At 31.7% G+C, this 16881-nt stretch overlaps 2 protein-coding genes across 2 annotated transcripts; one reads left to right on the forward strand and one right to left on the reverse strand.

The window, feature by feature from the left end:
- Nucleotides 1-1337: 1337 nt before the first annotated feature.
- On the forward strand, nucleotides 1338-4675 carry LOC146922956 (cation/H(+) antiporter 15-like). Its single transcript, XM_085710866.1, has 3 exons — nucleotides 1338-1550; nucleotides 2338-3339; nucleotides 3443-4675. The coding sequence occupies exons 1-3, from the start codon at nucleotides 1338-1340 to the stop codon at nucleotides 4673-4675; spliced, it is 2448 nt and encodes an 815-aa protein (XP_085566992.1).
- A 3047-nt stretch (nucleotides 4676-7722) lies between these two features.
- On the reverse strand, nucleotides 7723-12165 carry LOC146922957 (putative WRKY transcription factor 70). The gene is made up of 3 exons (XM_085715729.1): nucleotides 11711-12165; nucleotides 9370-9474; nucleotides 7723-8255 (listed from the first exon to the last, which is right to left on the reverse strand). The coding sequence occupies exons 1-3, from the start codon at nucleotides 11986-11988 to the stop codon at nucleotides 7916-7918; spliced, it is 723 nt and encodes a 240-aa protein (XP_085571855.1). The 5' UTR covers nucleotides 11989-12165; the 3' UTR covers nucleotides 7723-7915.
- Nucleotides 12166-16881: the final 4716 nt, after the last annotated feature.

The following is a 16881-nucleotide window of genomic DNA, read 5'->3' on the forward strand; positions in this document are numbered from 1 at the left end:
GAAAGAGTATCACCCTCAAAGCAAGAATATGGGTGTGGTGAAGAAGCATGGAGTTCTAATATTGGAAACACATGATGCCTTACTAGAAAGCAATAAACTCCTTAGTGACAAAATTGAAGCACTAGCTAAGAGGTTGGAAGCGCAAGAAGTAGCAAAGATGTCCATCAACAGTGTAAGCTACAATTTTCTGAGTAAGCTCATGAAAGTGGTGCATGCCTTTCAGCAAGTTTGGGGTTATCTGAAGAACATGTCAAGTATATGGGTGTGTATACCAGACAACAACGAAATCCCTAATCCAACACTTTCAATTCCAGCTGGCTAAACCGTCCAAAAAATTCATGGTGAGGAACAATAATTTCATCCAAAGTCGGATGATGAGATTACGTCCAAGGCCGTCTTGAGGCCGTGTTCCCATGCCGTGATGCACACAAGTTGTCTTGTATAGGCACCTTTGGAGGCATTGTGCATGTTTATTAGGTTTGAGTTATTGGGCCGTTCTTGAGTCACTATTTAATAGTTATTGGGCAGATGTCTGGTCTGAAACAACATTTATTAATTAATTTTGTAGAACTAAACGAAAACTTAGTAAATTAGGCCTAGATCATGTGATAATTCTAATATTCTTAGGTTGTACACCTTCACTGAGTTCGAACTTAGGATCTCACTGTTGTGTATGTCAATTTCAGATGTATCACGTCGTCTAATGAGAAAAAAATGGAATTTTAAACTTTTATAGGGACCGCAAACATATTTTTAACGTTTATATTTTAAAAAAGATGATTAAACATTTGCGCAACTTGGAAAAATTAAAATTTATGTTTGGTTGGTTAGAAATTCTAAAATTAAATTGTGTATTTTTTGTGGAAATTAATTCATGCATTAAACTTTGAAAGAAAAATGCATTTAATCATTGACTTATGAGTTGACAGATGGCAACTATATCATATGTGTGTAACGTGTTACATACCAAGAAAAGTAAAAAATAAATTACTGTTGTTTGAAGGTGTCATTGTTGCACATTTGCAATGTTAAGTAGGAGAATATATATATATATAGGAAAGTTAGGAAATCATAATTAATAACAAGCTAAATGCCACCTCAAATAGATAAATATTGTTATACTAGTTTTCTTTTTTTACTAAAAATATGGTTGTAGTTTGTTTTCTCTTATATTTGGATTATTTACATCGTCATGCATATGCAAATAACACAAATGTTAAGCTTATCTACCTTGTTGGTTGTCACAAATGAATAAAGGCCAATATATATAGAAGAGACCACCACAACATTTACATAATTAAAAGTCGCATATCAAAGGAAGAATGAATCATAGAAAAATGGAGGAATTAATTAAGAAGATTGACACACCTCCTCCTGCATGTTTTAATGAGAGTGTGTTAAATCCCAATCAAATATGGAAAACTGGCAATGTTATGAAAAATGGGATCCCCCCTATTGCCGCAACAATTGTCATGGTCGTATTTTTGTCCCGTCTTTTATTCTTTATCTATAAACCCCTTCATCAACCTCGCATCATTTCACATATCACTGTAAGTATATAAATTTCCAATTTATTTTGTTTGTAGAAATAAATTTTTATTTTTGACTCAATAAGTAGTATTAGTTCATTCCCAGAAAAAGTTGTATTAACTTTTTTGTAGGTGATAATAAAAATTTATTTATAATAAATTGATTTTATAAAATTAATTTTGATCAATATTAAAAATTATTTATATTTAGTTACGTTCACATAAAAGTAAAATTAATAGAATTTTTTTTCAATTGTGATAACTTGAGCATATAAAATGATTTGAATGTATATTTCAACGTAAAATTGGTTTTGGTTACAACGATTTTTACACATATCTACCTACCTACATACAGACACACACAAAAACACACACACACACACACACACACTCACACACACACATATATGTCAAATTCATCTCGAGATTCTTTAATTTTAATATTTGTACTAGATTAGTCCTTTAAGGTTTTGTCAATTTGAAATTGGTCTTTTATGTTAGTAATAGTGTATATCGTTACTCTTATATTGAGTTGTCATTTAAAAACAAGCATATGTTGTCCATTAACTTTCTATATAGAACTTCAATGTTGATCATATTGAGTTGTCATTATATATATATATATAGCAAGTTAATGGACACATATGCTTGTTTTTAAATGTTGATCATATTGATTTGATAGAACTTCTTTCATATATATATATATATATATATATATATATATATATATATATATATATATATATATATATTATAAGCAAAATGTGTTATTGTAATAATTTGTGGGTGTTTCAATTGTTAAATGTAGGCTGGTTTTTTAATACAAAACCTACAGCATTTCTTCCCGTCTTCTTTCAGCTACCTTTTCCCTGTAACTAATATGATCAACATTGAAGTTCTATCAAATATTGGTGTCATATACTATGCATTCCTAAGTGGTTTAGAGATGAACTTGAATACCATTTTACATGTTAAAAAGAAATCTGCAACTATTGCAATTTTTGGAATCATTTTTCCAATGGTGATGGGACCGGCTTTATACCTTCTACATCGAAATTTTTATGGAAAGCGTGGTGGATATAAACTTGAAGAAAATACAACAAATGCTTGTGTAATATGGACTTTAGTTCTCACTGTGACAGGTTTTCCAGTTATAGCTCACACCCTTTCTGAGCTCAAACTTCTTTATACTGGTCTTGGTAAGGTTGCATTAACAACAGCTATGATCAGTGACACATATGCTTGGATTTTATTCATATTATTTGTTCCATTTTCAGTTAATGGTACAAATGCAATATACCCAGTGTTAAGCACTGTAGTATTTGTTTTCATTTGCATCTTTGTGGTGCATCCTATAATTGTAAAGGTCATTAATCGCAAGACAGAAAGAGATGAATGGGATGGTAACCAATTAGTCTTTGTGGTGATGGGACTTTTTGTTTTCTCATACATAACAGATATTCTTGGCACACATGACGTTGTTGGTGCATTTGTGTACGGGTTGATTTTACCTCACGGTAAATTTGCTGACATGGTCACATCAATGACTAATGATTTTGGTGGTGGGTTTCTAGCACCGATTTACTTTATTGGCAGTGGATTGAAACTCATGTTCGTGCCCGGTTTCGATAAACCAAATTGGCTTACACTTGTCATTATACTCTTGTTATGTGTTCTAAAGATTTTAAGCACTTTGTTTTCCACTTTCTTGTTTGGCATGCGTACTCGAGATGGTTTTGCTTTAGGCTTGCTTCTCAATACCAAGGGTGTCGTTGCATTAATAATGCTCAACATTTCATGGGATAGAATGGTATTGATCTACTTGAAAATTATTATTTACTCCCTTTTTTAATAAATCACACTTTAAAATTATAAATGTTTAATTTTTGATTTGTTATAATGTGTCATTTCAGATTATTACTCCACCAACCTATGTTGTTTTAACATCAGCAGTTATTTTAATGACTATAGTGGTAGCTCCCGTCATAAATGCCATATACAAGCCCAAAAAGAGATATGAGCAGAACAAGCTAAAGACTATACAAAAGCTCAGACTTGATGCAGAGCTTAGGATTCTAGCATGTGTTCATAATACTCGTCAGGCTGTAGGGGTTATTAGCCTCATTGAATCTTTCAATGCCACTAGACTTTCCCCTATGCATATTTTCGCACTTTACCTTGTTGAACTCGTTGGACGTGATGGTGCACTTGTTGCTTCTCATATGGAGAAGCCTAATGGCCAATCTGGAACACAAAATCTTACGAGATCCCAGATAGAGTTAGAAAGCATTAATAATAAATTTGAAGCACTCATAGAGGCATATGATGCTATCAGAGTCCAAACGTTAAATGTTGTGTCCGAATATGCAACCATTCACGAAGACATATACAATTTAGTTAATGAAAAACATACAAGCTTGATTCTCCTTCCATTCCATAAACAACTAAGTTCGGAAGGTGCATTTGAAACAATTAATGTTGCGTTCAAAGATATAAACTTGAATGTGATGCAAAGTGCACCTTGCTCTGTGGGATTATTTGTTGATCGTAATCTTGGGTCATTACCAAAAATGAATTTTCGTATTTGTATGATCTTTGTTGGAGGTCCTGATGATCGTGAAGCATTAGCTGTTGCATGGAGGATGACAGGACACTTAGGAACCCAACTATTAGTGGTTCGAATGCTCCTGTTTGATAAAGCAGCAATAGTGGACACCACAAGTCATGATGAAGCAAGGGGCATATTATCTATTGTAATGGATAGTGAGAAGCAAAAGGAATTAGATGATGAGTATGTGAATGGATTTAGATTGACAACGATGAACAACAATGATTCTATATCTTATTCAGAAGTTGATGTCCATTCTGCTGAAGATATTCCCACATCCCTCAATGAGATAGAAAAAATTGGTTGCGATTTATACATAGTTGGACAAGGAAATCGTAGGAACACTCGAGTCTTTTTAAACTTATTGGAATGGTGTGACTGCCCAGAACTTGGGGTTTTAGGGGATATTTTAGCATCAAACAATTTTGGTTCGGGCTCATCAGTGCTAGTTGTGCAACAATATGGGTATGGAGGAATGGTTTTGGGAAAGCAACCAAACCAGGTGACCGGCAATAATGATGCTTTTGAGGTGTTGTAGTGAAGAAACAGTAAGAATAATGGTTGGTGAAAAAGCTTTCCAACAAAAAATCGAGAATGTTTGAGACAACACTAGATTTCGTTTTGTATTTAGATTTGGTACCCCAATTATAGGATGCTCATAGTGTTCCATTTTGGTTACTTACAGCAATACACATTGCTCCATTTGTATCTAATAACATGAAAATAAAATCTATCCAGTTTAAAATAATTATATTTGCAATTGCTATAGTGGTAAAGTTCTCTTTTCATTAATAATGTATATTAGAATTTATGTATAATTGTAATTTTAATCCTCTTATTTCACATGTTGAGGGAATTGGTCCCCCTGTTTTAAAATTCTCCAATTTCGATCTTTTCCTCAGATACTTGACAAAAAACGGTGCAGTGACATGTTTTAAATGATGTGGCATAAGACATGATGATATAAAATCATCCAAATGGATTAAGTAATTAAATGTCATTAATCAATCAATAGTGTGTGTGTCTATCTATCTATATACACACACACACACACACACACACACACACACATAAACACACACACACACACACCTTAAGGTTGTATATGCCACATGTTTATACTACATGTCACTTTCACGTTTATTCTCAGTATTTTTATTAGTTTTTCTATTTTTTAAAACAATATTTTATTTGACACTAGTGTATTTACCCGGCGTTGCCTGGGTTAAACATATAATTTTGAATGACCAAAATTTTGTTTGCATGGTATCTGCAAATGAAATTCAGGTATGGACCGGTACAGGAAGAATATCTTAATGGATATACGCGGATAAAATAAAATCAACTATATGTTAAGTATACATAAAATAATAGATGCACATGCGTATGAAATTAAAATGATTTAACAAAATTATTGACATATATAGAATAAAATAAACATTTTTTAAGTATCTGGACTTACAAAAATCCGTACCCGTTATTAAATTAGTAAAAATATACAATTGTTGTATCACTTAAATAAAAAATTTCTCGTCATGAAAATATAATTGTATTTTCTAATTAATGATTTTAGTTTAATTAGTAATTTGTTGCCAATGTGAAAGTGTGTGGTTTAATATTTTTGTCTTAGCAAAATAGAAGGAACAAATATATGAGGTGTGAGTTTATGAGAGCTTGATTTTGTAACTTCAAGAGACATTGTCCAAATCCCATATGGAACAGTTGTAAAATGATCATTAGTGCCACAATTATTAATAATAAAATTTAAGGAATAAATTCTACATAATTTCATTATTTTGTAATCATGCAATTTTTTGTATAAACAATAATTTTACACATTGATATTTGCAAATATTTGTAAATACCTTAATATCCACTAATATTCATCTAGTGAATGTTCATACAAATGTGAGAACGACATAAATATCATTTTTATCATATAAAGAGAGTTAACTACTATGTATATATGTTGACATCCATTATCATACTTGATAATAGTATAGTATCAACAACGACAATAAAATAATGATTATTATTATAATAAAATAATACAAACCTTAAGATAATTGATTCAAAATTGATAAATATTTATTTGATATTCAAAATAGCTATAACAAATTTTTGTTAATCTATAAGGAAATAGATTTCTAAGAAGAACAAATGAACGAAATATTGATTTTCTTTAAAAAAAAAAATCAAATGAAACTGTTGCCACGAAATACTAGTATTAGCCCTGGATAAAGAGTGAAGATCGGTTGACATAATGTGCAATTCAGCCACTTCCTCCTCTGATAGAACATCCACCTCTCCCCAAGCTTCCAACATATCAATTTGAGTATTTAAAGAGTGAATCTTGCCTGACAAGTTGTGTGTATGAGTTAAATGCCAATCTTTAAGAGCTATATTTCAATTTTTCCTTGACAACATATAGCCGGCCCACCCTTCCACCTAGAATGACTGCAATTTTGAGCAAACAAACTGATGGTACCCAAGAACATCAGACCAACATTTCAACATGCGCATGGCCTCGGACCCCAATTATTATCATCAACAGACAAAACTAAAGTACAATGATCAGACAATCCACACAGAAAAGCAACTTGTAAACAATTCGTCCACCTCGAACACCAATCCTCATATAGTAAAAAACGGTCTATGCGACTCATGGAATTCTCATCCCTTTGTACCAAGTGAAACTTCGCCAATGAAGAGGGAGATCTTCCAAAATATTATTATCAATAAAATCATCGAAGGAATCACAATCCTTGGAGCAAATTGCGGCCCTCCTCGACCTTCGTTCCTCCGTACTCCGGACCGCATTAAAGTCACCACACAAACAAATATTTTTCCCCACTAGCCTCTGTAGGTACTCGGACAAAGAATTCCATAATAACTGCTTGGCCCCGTTGTCACAAGGAGCATAAATATTAAACAAATAAAATTCATCGTCGGAATTAATAAAACGACCATGAATAATGAATGCGTGCTCCATACTGCACGACGACCATACCTCCATAATAGACGGATCCCACAAAATGAACATACCACCAAAAGCACCCACAAATGGACGAAAAGAGTAAGACTGTGTCACTGTACCCCATAAAGCCACAAAAATAGAATCATCAATGACTGACAATTTCGTCTCTTTCAAACAAACTATAGACGGATTCTTTTCACAAATTAATTTACGCTCTTCCGGTCTTTTAACAAACCCACCCAAACCCCCTAACATTCCGAGAAATGATCTTCATCAACCCCTGGTACTCCCCTTCAACCAACCGCCCCATCGCCACACACCTATTGTGTCCCCTTCCTTACCTCCTCCACCTCTCCTTTTTTCGATTCCTATCCAGCGACAATACCCTGAATTTGTTTGACTTATCATCATAAAATTTTACCCCTAAAGATTTACCAAAGCAACATACATCCTCCTTGACCACATATGCGTTACCATGCAGCACCACCCAATTCTTCCAATCATTGTTAACAGAAGCAGAAGAAGAAGAGTCTGATACATGAGACCCTTTGCTAATAACATCAAGCAACTCTCTGATTTTCTACCACATTTGCGTTTAAGCACCTTCGTTTTCAGAATTTGGAGAACTTGCTTTCTATCCATGAGAATTGATAGTCAAAAGTGTATTTAAGCCAAATATTTTTTTGTAGGAAGGACCCTTAATTTGTAGTGATAAATAAGATGATCAAATTTAATACTAGTATCAACAATTAATTAATATTAAGCTTAATTAGACACTAATCAAAGCATTGAAACAACAGCTTAATTTTCATCAAAGTTGAATTCAATGTCCCCAAATTCCAGTGCTAGATTTTGAAACACTAGCATATCATCTGCATTATCATCACATTCCATAACATTACTCGGAGTTTCTTCTTTGAGATATTCTTGTTTTATAGTTAGGCTTGGTGTTGTTGGTGTTACTTCAGCATCAGAATTCACAAATATTGCCTCATTAGAAGTACTTGCTTTAGGAGTGGCGTTGCATGTGTGGATGCCAATGTATGTAGTTTGATACATGTCAGGATTGTCATGTGTCTTTTGCACCTGTTTGGTTGCTGAGCAACCTTGATCATCTTTATGTGAACACCTGAAGTAACTCCTGTGAGGTATATTTTTGAAAAAGTGACTTTTTAGTTTATTAATCCATGTCTAGTTCAGTTTATTGAATCTAATTAACCACAATTGATTAAGGTAATTAAAAAAATAAAATCAGCACACTGACCACAAAATTCAGTTTGGTCAAACTAGGGTTATTGACAGTTTGGCAATCGGTTTTGTGGGCAATTTAGATGAGGTTTCAGTGGAAGAAGAGGTGGTAGATTTGATAAAAAATCAAAACCTTGGAAATTGTTTTTGGCTAAAAAAAAAAAATGGGGAACTCCGTGTTTTTATTATAAATGGTTTGTCAATTTGATGTATTATAATTTGTCCTAAGTATTTGGATTAGGGAGGTTTGAACTTTGAAAATTTCTAATTATGACATTTGGGGTAACCCTTTACTTAACCAAAATTATTTTTGTACACCCATTATTCATTCTACACTAAGAGAGAGAGAGAAAGAAGATAGAGAAAACGATATGAGATGTGATAAATAAGTGATATGAAGAAAATAGAAAGATAGAGAAAAAATGATATGTTGAATGAGAGTATGAAAATTAAAGATGTACAAATATAAGAGTTGTTTACTTCATTTCGGTTTGTGAGTAAAATACCTATTGTACTTATTTACACTTAAATAAAATTCATTTGCAGTTAAAAAATACTCCCTCCGGTCCTATCTATAAGAGAAAGTTAGGTCAACAAAAGTTAATGTATTTGGACTGAATTCTTAACTAAATACATCAACTTTTATTGACCCAAGTTTCTCTTATAAATAGGACCGGAGGGAGTAAAAAGTTTGGTTTCCACCGATTAAACCAACTCGTTTGGTGTAATTTTGAAAACACTATCAATTGTATTTGGGAAATGCTAACAAGTGGGGGCGCCGGTTAAGGAATCAAATATGGTATGAATCTTCTTGAATGTACTTTGGTGTTTTGAATGATCACTTGCATAGGCTAGCTTACATGATTGGTTCTGTTACTAGGCCTCCCTTGCTACAAATGTCAGTTTAATTTCTACTTACAGAATCATGCTACCAAATAATGTATAAATCATGCACACATATAAATCTCATGATATATTTCTTTGCACGTAAAGGAAAAAAAAAATACCTGGGGAATTCAGAATCCATGATTTTCTTCTGCCCATACTTTCTCCATGAATGATTATCAACAATGGTTTGGGAAACTATGGTCCATATCTCAGCTGCACTCTTCCTGTGGGAAACAATTAACTTAAATGTTCAATGCATGTCATTATTTCATGTAAAATATAGAGTATTCAATAATATCCAAAATCTATAAAATAGTACTTGCAATGCATATAGATTAATAAAAAGAAAATGAAAAACCGCTTGGATTTGAAACACTCATAAAAGTTTCATGAGCTAATAGTCAATACATAAGATCCATATTTAAGATTGATGAAATGGTTTGATTTTTCTTTTTTATCAAGCAAACAAAGGACTAAGAGTAAACACGAAAGGGCCTGAACCACATACAATCAGATTACATTTACATGTAGGAAAGTCTATGATATAGAAGCCCTAGGCTATCGCTATAGAGTAAAGGAGCAATAAAGAGGCAATAAAGAGGCATTTGAATAGAGCAACAATATTTTATGATGATATGGCGAGTTGTGTTGTCGAACAAGAAAGTTGGTTGAGTAGTTCAGCTAATAACTAAGGGTGAGAATCATGGCCGTCCTCGACTATTCTAAGGCTATGTTGTAATTTTGACAATTTTCATTTAAAAAGTATTGAAGAAAAAAATTCAACACCACTTTTAGTGACAAACATCTACATTTGTAGTTGAATATACGAGCTTTAGTTCAAACATGATTTTTATCTGCACACAAAAAAAAAAAACATTTACCTATGGACAATGTATAATTGGCAACAAAATTGTTGTATTCCATACTTTTTCCTAAGCCTTGACTGTAAAAATTTTAAGGTTGTGTCTTACTTATGGTGTACCATAAGCTTACATTTTAGGTTTGAGCCTAACTTTTAGAAAGCCCGTAATAGTCTGCTAGTTTGCTTAAAAGTTTATTTCATAAGAACATTTTTAGATATATAATGTGATCTAAACTTAAATAGACTAACCAACTAGTATTAATGAGATTAAACTTCTTTTTGATATTTAACATGAATTTTTATAGAATTTAACTATATTTTATATCGTATTTCAATTCTAATTTACAATAATACATTCAAATATACGAAAAACTAATGTATACTAATTATAAGCTTAAATTACGGAAAAAAGTTAACAAATTTATAGTTTAATTCAAAGTACAAAATGTAATATAATAATATAAATAATAAATAATATTATTCATAATTACTCTCTCCATCCCATAATAAGTTATCCTTTTGTAAAATGATATTCTTCCAAAATATCTGACCCATTTCAATTTTCAATGTAATATTAATTACTTTTTTTTCAATTATAACTCTAATTAATAATATTTTTCATCACTCCATATTGAATATATTCTACTTTGCATTTATAATAATGATGAATGTACCAATACTTGACAAGAGTACTTAAAACTATTTCTCTCTCCTTCACTTGTTTATTTTTTTTAATGTGTGAAATGAGCAAATGACTCAATTAATTTGGAACGGAGGAAGTATTTAAGTAAGCCAGCTTGATAAGTCTAGAGGAAAAAAATTATGGCATGTGGTCCGAACTATCATGAAGTTACATTTCTATCTTTCTTATCTTTGATTAGTTAATCTAAAGATAGATATCAACTAATTAACTTTGACCAAATCAATAGTTTCTTAAGTTGAAGTAAGTTTTTGCACAAAAATGACCAAGTAGTCTAAAATGTAAGCCATAGAGAAAGATTTGACTAGTTAAATTTGGTTGTCTTTGCTTTGACTCACTCTTAAAGTTATAATTTGAAACTTTAGATTCTAAAATTGATTTTGAGAGTCAACTTTATTTTTTTTTAAGAGTGGTATGACTCAACTTTATTATTTACCTCATTTGTAAATAATTACCTCCTCCGATCACTATTATAAGCAAAAATCAATTTTTTAGATTCATTCATTAAATGATGTATTTGGTCTATGAACCTAAAAAATTGATTTTTTCTTATAACAGTGACCGAAAGAAGTATATCAAAATATAAATAACTCTACCTTCAAATTTCCTTATAGCTAGAACAACTTTACTTAATATTAAAAAAAATTAAAATGAAACATTATTGCCTCAAACCAAATACGTCCGTACACCTCAAACCAAATACGTCCGTACACCTCAAACCAAATACGTCCGTACAGTTCCCAATTTCATGAAATCATTGCACTGTAACCAAAATCGCCGACAAAAATAAGGGTTTTTGACTTTTTTCTATGAACTTGGAAAATGTCATGACCTACTACATGTGAAGAAAAAAAAAACTTAATTTAACTAAAAAGAGTAATAATTAATTAAGATTAACCTTCTTTTGTAGCAACCTCTTCTTCCCTTCTTTCTACTTTCACTAATTGAATCTGCAGATTTAATCAGATTCAGAAAATCATCACAACTTGAGTTTGGTTGAGAGATAATAGAAAGAGCCTCAGTGAAAGATCTCAGCACGTTTGCAGCAAGATGATCAGCTCCATAGGGATTCTCGTTCTGAAGAAGAATCTTGAGTTTGGTTGCAGCTTCTTGACCCTTAACAAGTTCTTTGATTATCACTTTCTTTCTAACACTTTCAGGGATATTATTATCCATTTTATGTATGTGGCTGAAAAAAATTAATTGGTCCCTTTTAATTTTCCAAGGAAAAAAAGTAGTAGGTGGGTGTTGTTTGAGGGAAGAGGAGATAAGATGGGAAAAGAAAGAAGATAATCAAATGAATGCAAATGATGGCCATGGTGAGATGTGAAACTAGAGAAATAATTATGCCTTAGAGAAATAATGAACACTTTTTTTTTTGGTCTTGCTAACGAGCGTCCTAAGGGCATTGTTTAAGGAACCCAAAAAAAGAAACTATGTTTTGAAAATATAAGTCAAACACTTTTTAAAGTCATAACCGTATAATTTTCAATGCAAAAATTACTACTTTTAAATGCTTAAACAATGTCCTTAAAACACTTGTTAGCATTTTCCTTTTTTTTTTTTTTTATAATAGGAGGGACAATAATAAATTGAGTAAAACAAAATAATCCAGCTCGTCTCTTCTCTTTATCATAAAACTCTGGAACAAAGTTCACATTGTTAGCATTTTCCTTTTTTTTTTTTTTTATAATAGGAGGGACAATAATAAATTGAGTAAAACAAAATAATCCAGCTCGTCTCTTCTCTTTATCATAAAACTCTGGAACAAAGTTCACATTATATAAAAAAGTGACTAGAGATAATTATTTAGATATGTTACTTTTATATGTTTGTACTCCATCCGTTTCAAAATATAAGCAAAATTCACAGGCTCATTCATATAATGATGTATGTGGTCCATAATGAATGAACTTAAAAAGTGAATTTTGTTTATATTTTGAAACGGATGGAGTACTTGTATAATAATATTTCCTCCTCCGTCTCACAATAATTGTCTTTTTAATTTTTTTTCTCAAAATAATTGTCAATTTAGAATACCAATGCAACATTTATTATTTTTTTCATTTATTTATTGAATTTCATCCAACTTAACTACTCGACTAACTACAATTAATAAGGATATTTTAGTAAATGATATTAATTTTATCATTGAGCTCAACACAATTAATCATTTATTTAATAATTGTGCACAAAACCTTAAATGACTGTAATTTTAGACTGAGGGAGTAATAACATGTTCCTGTGAGCCTATTTTAGTTGGAAGAGACAATGCATTGTTATGTAGGGTCGAGATTCGAATCCTAAACACACCATTTGTTTACCTTAAATTGTGAATCCTAACCACTTGAAGGAAAAAAAAAATTAATAATATTATGAGAGAGAATATATTTATCTTTTTCAACATAAAATAACAAAGGTATTTTAAAAAAGGGAAATGTATATTAGGAGAAAAATTTATATTATTAATGCATGTAAGATTTTGAAAATAGTCTTATATTAGGAGACAAATAAAAAGTAGAAATAAATATATTATGAAATTAACTCAGTTGATAAAGACAATTCATTATAAATACATAGGTCGAGGTTAAAGTTCCGAATTTTCAACTTATTCATTTTAAAAGTTGAATTTTAGCCACTAGAAAAGAAAAAAAAAGTGTCTATGTAATGATTGAGCCGGAAGTACTCTTTAAATATTTTTCAAATTTAAAAGTTATTCCTTAAAAATCATAATAGTTAAATATATTTTTGGTCTCTATAAAATTGAGAGTTTCTAAGTTTAGTCCTTACTTAATTTTAATAGGTTTTTTTAGTCTCTACAAAAAAAAATACATGTAATTTAGTCCATGCCAAAACAAAACTTGTTTTATTATCCTTAAACTCTTAAATCTTTGAATGATTTTTTTGAGGCAAGTATAGAACATTTATGAAAGATTAATTTACTAAAATTAAGAATTTTTTAAAATGAAATAAATTAAATATGATTTTATAAATGACAAAAGTTCAAAATTAAAGTAACAAAAATCTGGACGTAGAAATCAAATTTTGAGATGATTTTTTGTGGAGGAACTTTTAATAACGTTCTTAACACGCCTAACAAATTTTTTTCAAAAACATAAAAGTTTAAGTTTAATTAAACAATTTGTATTTAGTTTGGACTAAATTTAAGTGCAGACATTTTTATAAGGACAGAAAAACCTATTAAAATTAATAAAGGCCTAAACTTAAAAGTTCTCATGTTTATATTTCAATAGTTGAAAATTTAAATAGGGTTTTAGAAAAAGGATAAAGAAATTTCTTAAGGCTTTGTTTGGGAGTTTACATAGGAGGAGAAGGAATGACTTTTGGGGGACAAAAAGATAGGGAAAAACGAAGAAATCTTTCACTTTTGTTGAAAGAGTATTTTTTTAGAGAGCGAAACATTTCACAATTTTAAAGAGGATTTTATATTTCTCAATTTTGGAATTATTAATTTATATTGTGTTGATTTCTAACTGCATTTAAAGTTTTGTCGAATGCATGAAGATACGTGGTTCAATGTGCCTTTCAAAACGCTAGGATGACGTTTGACTATGATGCTAAGGGTGACGATACCTCTCTGTACTTTTTTTGAAATTAAATGACAAATTTGTCAAAATAAGTACAGCAATTGCCGTCAAAAAAATTAAGTACAGCAATTATTTACATTACATATTATTTAATTTAATTTTAATTTAATTTAATTTAATTACATATTATTTAATTTAATTTAATGAGATATATATTGAAACAAATTAAATTATCAATTCCTTTCAAAAAAAAAAATTAAATTATCAATTAAATACAAAACAAATCATAACATCTATTTCATGTTGGTGAAAAATGTTGGCTGAACGTTCGTACCATTAAGGCGGTGTTGTTATTACTTGAAGATGTGTCAGGGTTGAAGGTAAATTTTAATAAAAGCATGTTGACAGGTGTAAACATTTCTCCTACTTGGCTGTCAGAAGCGGCTTTGGTGTTGAACTGTAAAACTGGTACAATTCCCTTTATGTACTTGGGTTTACCTATTGGCGGAGATAGTAGAAAACTCAGTTTCTGGAAACCGATAGTGGACCGAATTGTTGCAAGATTGTCATCGTGGAATAATAAATTTTTATCACTTGGTGGTCGTCTGGTTCTTTTGAAATCTGTCATATCCTCTCTTCCGGTTTACTTTCTTTCCTTCTTCAAGGCACCTGCAGGTATAATTTCTTCTATCGAATCTATTTTTAAAATTTTTTTTGGGGGGGTTGTGAGGTCTCTAAAAAAGTTGCTTGGATAAAATGGGATTCTATTTGTTTACCTGTGAATCGAGGTGGTTTGGGGGTGCGGAGGTTAGGTGAATTTAATTTATCTTTGTTAGGGAAATGGTGTTGGAGGTTGTTGGTTGATAAAGATGGTTTGTGGTATCGTGTCTTAAAGGCACGGTACGGGGAGGTTGGTGGTCGTATCCAGGAAGGAGGGAGAGAGGTGTCTGGTTGGTGGAGAATGATGTGTAAGGTGAGGGAAGGGGTGGGATCTGGAGTAGGTAATTGGTTTGATGATAATATTAGGAGGGTGGTAGGAAATGGTAGTAGCAATTTCTTTTGGACTGATAATTGGCTGGGCGGAGTTCCATTAAAAATTCAATTCAGCCGTCTTTTTGATTTATCGGTGCATAAGGAGTGCTCGGTGGCAGACATGGAGCGTTGGGGGTGGGAAGAAGGCGGAAATAGGTGAGTTTGGAGACGGCGGTTGTTAGCTTGGGAGGAGGAGAGTCTGAGGGAGTGTATCACTTTGCTGGATAACGTTGTTTTGCAGGTTAATATTCAGGACCATTGGCGGTGGTTACTAGATCCTGTTCATGGATACAGTGTTTGTGGGACTTATCGTTTTCTCACAACTTTTGAAGAGCATGTGGTCGATGGTGCTTTTATTGATGTGTGGCACAAATTGGTTCAGACAAAAGTTTCACTTTTTGCTTGGCGGCTCCTACAAGACAGAATTCCTACAAGAGCCAACCTGGTGCGTCGTCAGATTCTTCAACCAAATGACAATTTATGTGTGGGAGGATGTGGTCTAATTGAAACGACGGATCATCTCTTCATAGGATGCGAATCTTTTGGAAGTGTCTGGTTTTTACTTTGTCACTAGCTTGGGTTTTCCTTTGTTCCTCCAGGTTCCGTTAAGGATCGTTACTATCAGTTTATTCATTTGACGGGTTTGTCACGATCTACTCACGTGTATCTTAAGGTTATTTGGCTTGCTTGTGTTTGGGCAATATGGAAGGAGCGAAACAACCGAGTTTTCAATGATACGGTTATTGATCCTTTCCATATTGTGGAAAAAGTAAAGTTAAATTCTTTCCTTTGGCTATCTTCGAACTCTGAGCCTATTGCTTTTGGTTTTCACGATTGGTGGAGAAATCCACTTTTTTGTATGGGTGTCATGTAATTTGTTTGGTGCTTTATTTTTAGGTGGTGGCATCTTCATTAGGTGTTGTGGTGTTGTAACAGATTTTAGGTGATTCATCACTTTAACACATCTTGTGCGGGGTGAATCACTTTGCTTTTGAGCAATATATTCCATTTTGATTTGTTAAAAAAAAAAAAAAAACCATCTATTTCATGTTACTCATCAAAGTTGCCTAAAATAAATGTTACTTATCAAGGTTATAATAAGAAATCATGTATTAATATTATTTTATCAATTTAACTATTTCAGGAGCATGTTCAAAGGAGAAAAATATTTTCTTCTTTAATTCTTTTTCGGCCAACATATTGTCGGTTCAAATAGATCTTACATATTTTAATGTGAACAAAGATCTAGTTTTTCAATAACTTAACCACAAACGTTTATCGACAATATTTCAATTGTTCCCTCTTATATGCTCTTTACTTTTCCAATGAGTCTCTATTTTTATACTCTGTATTTTTTTCATTTCCATCTTATATGCTCTTTACTTTTCCTGCTTATAGTTGGTCTATTGATTTCTATTCCTTATATGTTATCTCTAATTTTTGTTTCATTCTTGTATGCATTAGTGTTTTTTAAGCCTTTTTTCATAAA

Source organism: Medicago sativa, chromosome 5 (assembly GCF_051527215.1).
Source record: "Medicago sativa cultivar Bolivia chromosome 5, Bolivia_mono, whole genome shotgun sequence".
NCBI lineage: Eukaryota > Viridiplantae > Streptophyta > Magnoliopsida > Fabales > Fabaceae > Medicago > Medicago sativa.